An 11225-nucleotide genomic window follows, 5' to 3' on the forward strand; every position below is an offset into this window, starting at 1 on the left:
GGGAGGTACTGAGTGGAGGTTCCCCAATGCCGTGGGACTAGCTAGAACCAGGGTCACAATTTCAGAATCAAGGATGACCTAGTTCAGAGAAAGATGAGAAGCAGTCACGTCACAGCTCTATAAAACTTCAGGGGTACTGTGTACCATTATAGAGTCATAGGAAAGTACAGCCCAGAAACAAGCCCTTCGGCCCATCTAGTCCATGCCCAATCATTTAGACTGCATCAACCTGCACCCAGACCATATCCCTCCAAACCCGTACCATTCATGTACCTATCCAAACTTCTCTTAAGCATTGAAAGCAAACTCGCACGCACCACTTGTGCTGGCAGGTTATTTCACACTCTCATGAACCTCTGAGTAAAGATGTTTCCCCTCATGTTCCCCTTAAACTTTTCTCCTTTCACCCTTAACCCTAGTTGTAGTCCCACCAACCTCGGTGGAAAAAGCCTGCTTGCATTTACCTTATCTATACCCCTCATAATTTTGTATACCTCTATCAAAATCTCCTCTCAATCTTCTATGTTGGAAGGAATAAAGTCCTAACCTATTCAATCTTTCGTTATAACTTGGGTCTTCCAGACCCGGCAACATCCTTATAGATTTTCTCTGTATTTTTTCAACCTTATTTCCATCTTCCCTGTAGTATGTTGGTGACCAAAATTGCACGCAATACTCCAAATTAGGCCTCACCAATGTCTTATACACTACAACATCCGTTTGTAGTTCTGGTCACCTAATTGCAGGAAGGAGATGAAGGCTTTGGAGAAGGTGCAAAAGAGGTACCCCTGGATGCTCCTGTAAATTTACATATTTACACAGAGATTGGTGGGTCAGTTACTTGAGATTGGGAGGCTAAACTATATTTGTTACTTGGAATCTGTGCTTGTTCACGTTAACTGTTATTATTGTAATCCTGATCTCTATGTGTCATTCCTATTAGTATGCTTAATTTTGAAACTTAATAAAAAAATTTTATTAATCTTAATTTTGAAAAAGAGAGTGGTGGGTACCTGGAACGAGCTACCAGTGGTGGAACCAGATGTGACCCATATGTTTAAGAGGCACAAGAATGCGTGGAGATGTGGATCACGATAGTTTTATCCGGTATTGTGTTCTGCAGATGCATTGTGGGCTGAAGGGCTTGTTTTTGTAATGTACCATCCTATGTTTTATGTTCTGTGTTTACTTGCAACGTTCTGCATTCTATGTTCTACTTTCTAATCTCTTCTGCCAAAAGATCAAGAATCACTGAGATTTTCTCCCCCCCCCCAACCGAAAGTTGTGGAGGTGCAGTCCCAGGATATAGTGAGCATTTTGACAGATATTTGGTCTGCAGATAAGTTCCGAGTAAAATGAGCCTTGATCACGTAACACTGAGGAAGTCAGTAGCTCAAAGTGACAGATAACGATCTTTTTCCCTTCTGTGAACAGATAACCTCAGCGAAACCAGCAAACCAGGGGCTGTGGACAGTTGTTTGTGTGTCACAGCCCACATCTGGGGTGCCTGACTAAACTCTGTACTGGCGGTCAGGGCCAGTGCCGGATGCAGCAGGAAGAAGCCTGCAACTCCGATGCTGCAAGGGACACACCAGGACGCAGGAGGTCCCATCACCGGTGGGGTAAATGTGGGGAACGAAAGTCCAAAGAAGAGAATTATTCCAGCAGCTGATGCCTTGGGCCTGGGGTCTCCGATCACATAGGATGTCCACTCGTCCCTCCCCACTGATCTTCCTCCTTAGGAATGCAGCGTCCATCATTACGGACCCCCCTCCCCCACCCAGGACGTGCTCTCTTCTCACTGTTACCATCAGGGAGGAGGTACAGAAGCCTGAAGGCACACACTCAGTGATTCAGGAACAGCTTCTTCCCTTCTGCCATCCGATTCCTAAATGGACATTGAACCCTTGAACACCACCTCTCTACTTCTTTGTTTTTTTTCACACTGCTTATTTTAACTTAACTATCTAATAGGCATATATGTACTTACTGTAATTCAGATTTCTTCTCTATATTTATTTATCATATACCTCATTGTACTGCTGCTGTAGTTAAACTTCACGACACATGCCGGTGATATTAAACCTGATTCTGAATCTGGTACTTATTCTTGCAAGCAGAACAAGTGCCTCACCTGCCCCTGCATCTCCTCCCTCACCACCATTCAGGGCCCCAAACAGTCCTTCCAGGTGAGGCAACACTTCACCTGTGAGTCTGTTGGGATCATCTATTGTGTCTGGTGCTCCCAGTGTGTATTAGTGACACCCAAGGTAGATTGGGAGACCACTTCACCGACCACCTACGCTCTGTCTGCCAGAAAAAGTGGAACCTCCTGGTGGTCATCCATTTCAATTCTACTTCCAATTTCCATTCTGACATGTCAGTCCATGGCCTCTTCTACTGCTGCATTGAGGCCACACTCAGCTTGGTGGAGCAACATCTTGTATTCTGTCTGGGTCATCTCCAACCTGATGGCATGAACATTGATTTCTCGAACTTCTGGTAATTACCCCCACCTCCTTCATTCCCCATACCTGTTTCCCATTCTCACCTTCTCTCCTTACCTGCCCATCACCTCCTTCTGGTGCTCCTGCTTACCTTATTTCCATAGCCTTATATCCTCTCCTATCAGATTCCCCTCCAGCCCTTTATCTCTTTCATTAATTAACTTCCCAGCTCTTTTACTTCACCCCCTCCTCCTCTCCTGATTTCACCAATCGCCTTCTACTTTGTACTTCTTCCTGTCCCACTCCCACCTTCTTACTCTAATTTTTCCCTCTCCTTTCCAGCCCTGAAGAAGGATCTCAGCCAAAAATATCAACACCCTTTTCCACAGATGCTGTCTGATGTGAGGGGATCCAGGAGCACCCCTATTAACTGTTTGAAGTGAGGCAGAGAGAGTGTTATTTACCACCGATGTGTTGCTTTTGAAAAGAGAGAGAGAGAGAGACACACACACACACGGACGGACGAAGGTTGACAGTTGGACTGTCACTTTAAGGCACTGGTAGTAACTTTGGATTTTGACTGAGTTGGGTTGGGAGACGGCACCGAGCAGCTCAAAAGTTGCTATAGTGACTGACAGCAGGTTGTTGATGTTACTTCCAAGGACTTGTTGCCTGCTTGTGCATTTCTTCACAGACAAAGGAAGGAGGGACTCTTTGAATGACAGGTGATGCTCAGCCTGGTGAAATAAATGAGAGGTCAGATGATACAGACCTCAGACACATGATCTGGACACTGAATGAGCATTGTTGTATCTGCAGAGAAAGTGAGTTTTGGAGGATCGATCAGGCGGATCGATCTAAATTGCTATTCCAGTTTGAGAAGAAGGGGTTGACTGGTGGGGAGTTGTCTATGTGTCCACCCTCACCCTGGTGATAGCTCCACCACAGAAGACCGGTCCCCCTGGTTAAAGTCACAGTCGATGACTTGTAAAGGATTTCGGAGGACGACGAGAAGATCGACGGCATCAGCTCACCTGAGGACTCGACTCAACTCACTCACTCGCTCACACTCTCTCTCTCTCTCTCTCACACGCTCTCCCCATCACTACTCAACTACATCACGAACTGAACTGAACTGAACTTTACTCAACATCGTAAGACTGTATCTTTTTACCCCTAGACTTAAAGAAGCTTGGTTTTCATACATATATATTCCACACTTACTTTTATATATAATCATTGCTAACCTGTTTGATAGATCTGCATTTATATTACTGTATTGTGTAGTTACTGATAAATATTAGTAGTTTATAGCAATACTGGACTCCAAAGTGGTTTCCATCTCTGCTGGTTTCTTAATCCCTGTCATGGGGTACGTGACACTGAGCTGTTGAGCTCTTCCAGCACTGTGTGTGTCACACTGGAAGGAATTCAATCTGAGGGTTACACTTGTCATGTCACACAAATGCTACACTTTGGGAGATTAGATTAGATTATGAGAACACTCAGTCCTCATTTATTGCCATTTAGAAATGCATGCATTAAAAAATAATACAACGTTCCCCCAGAATGATATCACAAGAAACACAGGACAAACCAAGACTAAAACTGACAAAACCACATAATTATAATATATGGTTACAACAGTGCAAAGCAATACCATAATTTGATAAAGAGCAGACCATGGGCACGGTAAAAAAAGACTCAAAGTCCCGATAGCCTCATCATCTCACGCAGACGGCAGAAGGGAGATCACATGAAAGGAGAAGGTTTATAGTTAATAGTAGAGTCCTTAACAATGTTGAGGTACAGGGGGATCTTGAGGCCATAGTTCATAGTTCACTGAAAGTGACTACATGAGTGGATAAGGTGCTTGCCCCCATTGTTAGGAGTGTTGAGTATAAGGTCAGGAAATCTATATAAAACTTTAATTAGACCACACTTAGGAGTACTGTATGCAGTTCTGGCCATTCCCATTATAGGAATAATGTGGAGAAGGTGAAGACATGGATTACTGGATTAGAAGGCATAAGCTATAAGGAGGTTGGACACGGTTGGTTTGTTCTTCCTGGGCAGGGGTTCCCAACAAGGGTCCATGGACCCCTTGATTAATGGTAGAGGTCTATGGCATAAAAAACCCTGCCATAGAGCACCATAGGCCGAGGGGAGACCTGGTAGAGTTTTCTTTAATTATAAGGAATAGATTATATACACAGTCAGAATCTTTTCCTGGGGGTAGAAATGTCAAACAAGGAGGGTGTGCTTTCAAGCTGAAAGGGTAAGTTTAAGGACAATGAGAGGAGCATGTCTTATTAAGACAGAGAGTGATCGCTGCCTGGAATGGGTTAGCAAGGCAGGCAGTTTGATGGATTCTATGAGGCTCTTAGATGGATCTATGAGTAAGAGGAGAACAAAGCGATATTGGCATTACACAGGAGGACATTTAGTATAAGTTGGTATTGAGATTGGCACAATATGAATTGTTCTATGTTGTACACTGTGGACCTCTGCAGGAGAGATGTGGGCATTGGACAATCAGCTCATGTCCTACAGGAAACTGGCAGTGCATGGAACGTACAAGGGGACATTCTTTGCTCCTTTCCCTCCAGATCACAGTTAAGGCCTAGCTTACTGAGTTTCAGAAGAAGAAGAAGAAAGCCCTCTTTGAGGCATTTTTTTTTAAAAGCAGGCTTTCTTATTTTTACTAGGCAGAGTTGCTAGCTTGACACTCAACCCAGCATGGATGGAAAACGTGCAAGAGAGCTGGCTGGATTCGAACTCAGGAGCCTTCGCTCCGAAGTCCAGCACTGATGCCACTATGCCACCAGCTGGCCACTGGGTTTCAGGGAAGGTTGGATAAATTTGGGGTGTCCTTATCAGAGGCTGAGGAAAACCCAGATGGAGGCTTATATGATTAGGAGAGGCATAGCTAGGGTAGGCAAACTTTTTCCTACCCTAAAATGAGAGAGGGAACATTTAAAGGAGAGGTATGGGTCAGGTTTTTGACACAGAATGATGGGTGCCTGGAATATGCTGCCAGGGGTGGTGTGGAGGTTCTTAAGGGGCCGTTGGACAGACACATGAATATGCAGGGTATTGGAGCGATGTGGATCACGTGCAGGTTGAAGAGATTTGGTTTCATTTAGCATCATGTTCAGCACAGATATGATGGGCCGAATGTGCTCTATTCCCCTGGTTGTCCTGCTGCACTGTATTAACTCCCCCAGCTTTAACTCTGTTGATAATGAAATGCTCCTCTAGTTGAAGGGTGGGGGTGTGGTGGCCGGTTAAGTGGGATCTTCGAGATTGGTTCCCCACTGAAAACAGTGACCTTACCCCTGGGTTTGACCCAAACAAGCTCCTGCTCGGAGGGGACATTCTAATCCACATTCTGATTACCATCGACACTGAGTAACCAGCAGAACTTGCACTGCAACCAGCAGAACTAGGAACAGTGTAACTAGCACAATCCAATGCTCAGTAACCATAACTAATAACCAGCATAATCACAACTAAGTAAGCAGCAAAATAATCACTATGAATCAGCGAAACTAGTAATCATCAGAGCCATCACTGACTAACCAGCAGAACTGGCAACTGTGCAGTCAGCATAATCCCATGCTCAGTAATCAGCACAGACATCTCTAGATAACCAGGAGAACGTTCACAGCGTAACTGGGAGAACAGGAGGACTGGGAACCGGTAGTCGTCAGTGAGTAACCAGCAGATATATAACTTGCACTGCTGGTTATCTTTCTGGTGCAACCAGCAACCAAATATGTGAATTGCTCCTGACTGCTGTCCCAGGGCAGGGAGTGGAACGTGCTCCTGGAATCACAGGGAGAGGGAAGTGGGCTCATGGAGGGGTAGATCGGGAAGCAGGGATCTTGGGTTTATGGTCTTTATCGATGCTGAACCCCACCCTCCTGCCTCCCACTCTGATTTATCCCAACTACCGGACCGGGTGTTGGATGGGCGATTGAACAGGGTGTGGGACCTAAGGTAATCCACTATGCAGGGCCAAATGGTCTCCATTTACTGCACCAGCCATCAGCTCAAACCCAGTTTCCGGTGGGAAAGTGTGTTCCCTGGAAACGTGCAAGGATGGGGATGATCTGAGAGGTAGCACGGACTGGGGTTGTGGAATGGCCTTGTGGGACGTTGTGAGAAACAGCTATGGGAAATATAACCTGCACATTGGCACAATGAGCGGCTGGAATCTACTCTTGTGTATCTGTCACTGCATCGGCAGAGTGGCTGGTACAGTGACTTACCAGGTAAAAGCACTCCAGAGTCCTGGGTTCAATCCCCACCCCTGACAGGGGAGAGGTATGTGTGTGTGTGTGTAGTCTGGGGGAAGAGGAGATGAAATGCAATTAGTGTGATGGTCGGCACTGACTTGTTGGGACTAAGAGCATGGTCTGTCTCTCTGATGGGCTGAATGGAGCCCCTCGAGTGAAGAGTAAGAGAAACGGCTCCTGTTCGGCGTGGGGGGAGGGGAGAGCGCACAGTGAGGCAATACCACCACAAGGCACTTAGCAGAGGAGAGGAGTTTGGGAATTGCGAAGCTACCCAGTCTGAGAAGGGGTGGGTAAAAGAGGTTTAGACAGGGGCAGGGAGAAGGCTGGAGCTTGGAGCATCGATGAGGAAGGACGGACACTTAATGGTGGGGTATTGCTTCCAGTGGGATGCTGGTTGCTGAAAGAGGAGGAGGAGGAAATTGGATATTCCAGTTTGAAACCGTAAGGTGATACCCCAGGATGAGGCAAGGACTACTTATCCGGAAACCAGGAGCGAGCCGTGTAACGACAGCTCATCCATGGTGGTGACTATCTACGCATGCTGAGCCAGTACTGTAATCCGGTTCAGAGGGCCATGGGTCAAATGGAGGAGATGGGCCGCAGGGCCCGTTTCCATTCTGTGTGAAACTGTGATTATGTGACTACCCCACACCACATCAGCCCGGGGCTCAGTTCCCGGCCGAAAATGTCGACTGTTCACCGCACTTTTCCATAGAAGCTGCCTGGCCTGTTGAGTTCCTCCAGCATTTTGTGTGTGTTGGCCAGACACCCAGCTGGACCCATCACGTAAACACCGCAGCAGGAAGACTGGGGGCTCCTCACCTCATGATAACTCCAAGTCACCCCCTCACAGGAAGGTACCACTTGCCAGGATTTCAACCCTGAACACCTCTCAAGAAGCTTTGGGACAAAGCAGCCTGCTCCATTGGTAACCCCATTCACCCCTTCCCTCCAGCCCCGGCGTCTAGTGGCTGCAGTGTGAACTATCTACAAAATGCATTGCAACAAGTCACTTCGACGCCCCATCCCAAAATTGCCACCTCTCCCACCCAGAAGGTCAAGGACATCAGATGAAGGGAACCTCTTCAGCTTCCCCACTGCTTTGACTTGGAAACATCTCACTGTCACTGGGTCTAAACTACAGAGGGCTACAGCACAGAGGGGAGGATGGTAGGCTGATGTGGAGTGTGGTGCATTGAATAGGCTTGCCCAACTTGGGCTGTGATGTCAGCCTCTCCCTCCCGAATTACCTCCCCCAGCTTTCCCTTACCACTGACTGACTTATGGGAGCAGACAAACTCTACTGGTGTAGTAGAAAATTGGAGGGAAATTTTCATTCTGAAGAAGGAGTTTTTATGTGCCAGTACTCAGCTGCTGGCCTGTCACTTTGTTGTTGCAAAAAATAGAAAACCCTGACATTATCACAACACACTGCTTTCTTCACAGAGGGGTGCTGATGTCAGAGACTATTGGAAATGAAATGAAAAATGTTCTGGATGATGCTACAAAAATGGTTAACTTTGTTAAACAAAGACCACTTCACTCTAGAATGTTTAAAAAAATGTGCGAAAACCAGGACAAAGGGCACACCAATCTCCTACTACATACAGAAATCCAGTGGCTTAGCAGAGAAAGAATTCTCAACAGGGTGTTTGAGCTGAAAGGTGAATTGCAGGAGTCCTTTCGAGAAAATAGAAGGCCAGATTTTGCCGAGTGCTTTAAAGGTGAAGAATGGCTGCAGTAACTAGCCTACTTAACAGACAGTTCTCATCATATGATCCTGTTGAACAAATCTCTGCAAGGCCCTGGAAAAAACGTTTTGATTTCAAGTGATAAGATTCTTGGACTTGAAAGTAAACTGAATCTTTGGAAAAATTATTTTTCAAAAGGAAATCGTGAAACATTTCCACTGCTGTTTGGGCTTGAGGGTGAAGAAGTCTCAAGTCTTACTGAAAACCACCTGGAAGAACTGCAGGACAAGATTCAAGAGCATTTTCCTCCCTTTCGACACAAGTGTTTGACAGGGTGGAGGGACCCTCTGTCTGAATCTTCTGCTTAGTCTGAGAACTTGACTTTGAGAGAAGAGGAGGAACTTTGTGAGCTGCAGTCTGATCATGCACTCAAGATGAGATTTACTGACCTGCCGCTGGACAAGTTCTGGATTTCTGTGAAAGAAGAGTATTCTGCCATTCATAGGAAAGAAATGAATGTTTTGCTGCAGTTTTCAACTTCTTACATGTGTGAGCAAGCTTTTTCTGGTGTAACAAGCATCAAGAGCAAGGATAGAGATTGTTGCATTTCAGTTGATGGTGAAATCTGCGTGTGCTTATCTCAAGTTCAACCCAGAATTTGAGTATTTGTGCAGCAAAAAAACAAGCACAGGTTTCACATGAACCTGATCATATCACTTAGTAAGAAAACATTTTTTTTCAAAGTCTTGTATAAATTGTGCTTTAGGCTATATTTTTACTCATATTGCTTTGGCTTATGGTTTTTAGTAACTTTATTATTTAACATTGTCAATAAATTATCATGTTATAAATAGCATTAATTAAAATCAATTTACAAGCTTTACTTAAATTAAGTCTACCAAGCCTACCTTCAGAAAAATTAAATCTCGTTTTGGTTCAAGCCAGTTATTTAACGGAAAAGCATTATGTTTGCCTTAGAGTTTTTAAAAATTTATGAAAGGGAAAGGAAGAGATTAATTTCAAGAAAGGCTGGGTAAAAATCCATGCTTTATTCTAAAGAGCATAGACAATTATTTTTGGATTGTCACATCTACAACTTATCTACATATAATAATGTTTACACAGGGGTTCCCTGAGACCTGAAGATTACTTTAAGGATTCCTGCAAGGCAGAAAGTTTGAGAAAGGCTGGTCTAAACCCAGGAACGCTCTACCTAATAGCACTGCGGGAGGTGTCTCACTCCCACCTTCTCAAGGGAGGGTGCGGTGTAGGGGATAAACACTGAGCTTCTCATCAACACTCAGGTCCTGCGCGTTAATTGCGAGAGGCACAGGACGTCAGCTTTCCTGGTCCACCAGAGGTGGAGGGATAGAAGGACCGACAGGGACCTGAGGCGGTGACAGGTCGGACACTGTGTGAGCAGCATAAAGCTTCTCCACCGGTGCGAACAACCCCCACTACACCCCTCACTGCATACACTCCCTCCACTCCTCACCTCTGTGAAACCAGCTCCATAACAGCGTCAGCCCCCTCCCCCTGTCTCACCAGCTGACAGCCGACGTCTCCTTTCTCCCTCCCGCTGTGCGAAAGCTCCCACGCACGCCCCGAAACAACGGGAGACTGTTCCCCCTCCTACCCACCCCATCAGACTGCTATGTCCCGCACCGAGTCGGCGGGCTGAACGGCCCCATTCCTTGCGTGCGGTGACGGTTTCCGCAATGAAGCCCACAAACCCAGTGAGCGGTCGCTGAACTTCTGAGCCGGCCGGGAGAGTGGTGGACAACTTGCCGCGGAGCTCCCGGGGGAATCAGCTCGCTAGCAGCCAGGGCTAGTGAACCCTTCCTCAGGAATTGGTCGAGCGGCTGCGTGCCTGGGGAGTATGGGATGTCTCTTGGAATAAAGGCAAAGTGGAGACATTTAGAAACGCAACAGTGCTCATGTACCTGCCAAGATGACGGGCAGAAAGAGATGAGCTTGCAAGAGTTCGAACTGCGCCAAACAACACAGTTCTCCCGCACCGGTGTAGGACCGTTTAAACTCTCACCTTCGCTCAGTCGCTCTGATCTTCCCGGTCTCCCTGCTCCACCCTCCAGACCGCCCGGACGTTGCCCCAAGGCATCAGTGGCAGGGGCAGCCGGGTCGGGGCGTCCGATGCCTGAGGCAGCACGGCAAGCTCCGCACTGATGTGTCCCTAGACAGGAAACATCTGATTTGTAGCGCTCGGTCCAGGAAGCCATGCGGGGAGAGGCCGGGCAATCATAACTGTCATGCTAATAGCAGAATCGCGGGGGTGAGGAGGTCAGCGCTCTCGGAGACCGTCTCTGCAGCGATTACCGCCATGAGGGTGGGGGTGGGGAGTGGAGGGGGTTGCCTCCGCGGGAAGGCGGATTTGGTCGCCGTGATTGCTCTCGCGGGCAGACACGTCCGCCGCAGGTAGACTGCTGAGGGTGACGCCGAGGAGCTGAACCCTCAGCAATGCGCTCCAAAATGCGGGAGGACCTCAGCCGGCCTGGAAGCATCCTAAAGAGTAACCAGTCGACGTTTCGGGCCGGGACCCTTTACCAAGACTGGAAAAAAAATGTGTATCCCTAGAGCCGGTTCGTTCATCGCCACCACAAAGCCAGTCAAGGCAGCTCCGTCCTTCCCTGCTTCGGGACACAGCCACCTCGCCAGTGGTGTGGTGGGAAAAAGAGAGCCAAAGGCGGTGATACTGACCCCGGAGGGCTGCGGTTATGAGGATGGGTCGGGACTGTTTTCCTCAGCGCGGGGTGCTGAGGAGTGGCCTG

General features: G+C 47.2%; 1 protein-coding gene across 2 annotated transcripts in view; it reads right to left on the reverse strand.

Annotated features, from left to right (window-relative positions):
- LOC140197274 (lysophosphatidic acid receptor 6) overlaps positions 1-10696 on the reverse strand; it is a 28555-nt gene extending 17859 nt beyond the window's left edge. The window contains exon 1 of one of the 2 annotated variants that reach the window (XM_072257197.1): positions 10487-10696. In XM_072257197.1, the coding sequence (XP_072113298.1) occupies positions 10487-10676 (190 nt within the window). In that variant the 5' untranslated portion in view covers positions 10677-10696. Of the gene's footprint in view, positions 1-10483 lie in introns of both variants that reach the window. The other variant, XM_072257196.1, reaches the window with a different exon arrangement.
- Positions 10697-11225: the final 529 nt, after the last annotated feature.

This window comes from Mobula birostris, chromosome 5 (genome assembly GCF_030028105.1).
Source record: "Mobula birostris isolate sMobBir1 chromosome 5, sMobBir1.hap1, whole genome shotgun sequence".
Classification (NCBI taxonomy): Eukaryota; Metazoa; Chordata; class Chondrichthyes; order Myliobatiformes; family Myliobatidae; genus Mobula; species Mobula birostris.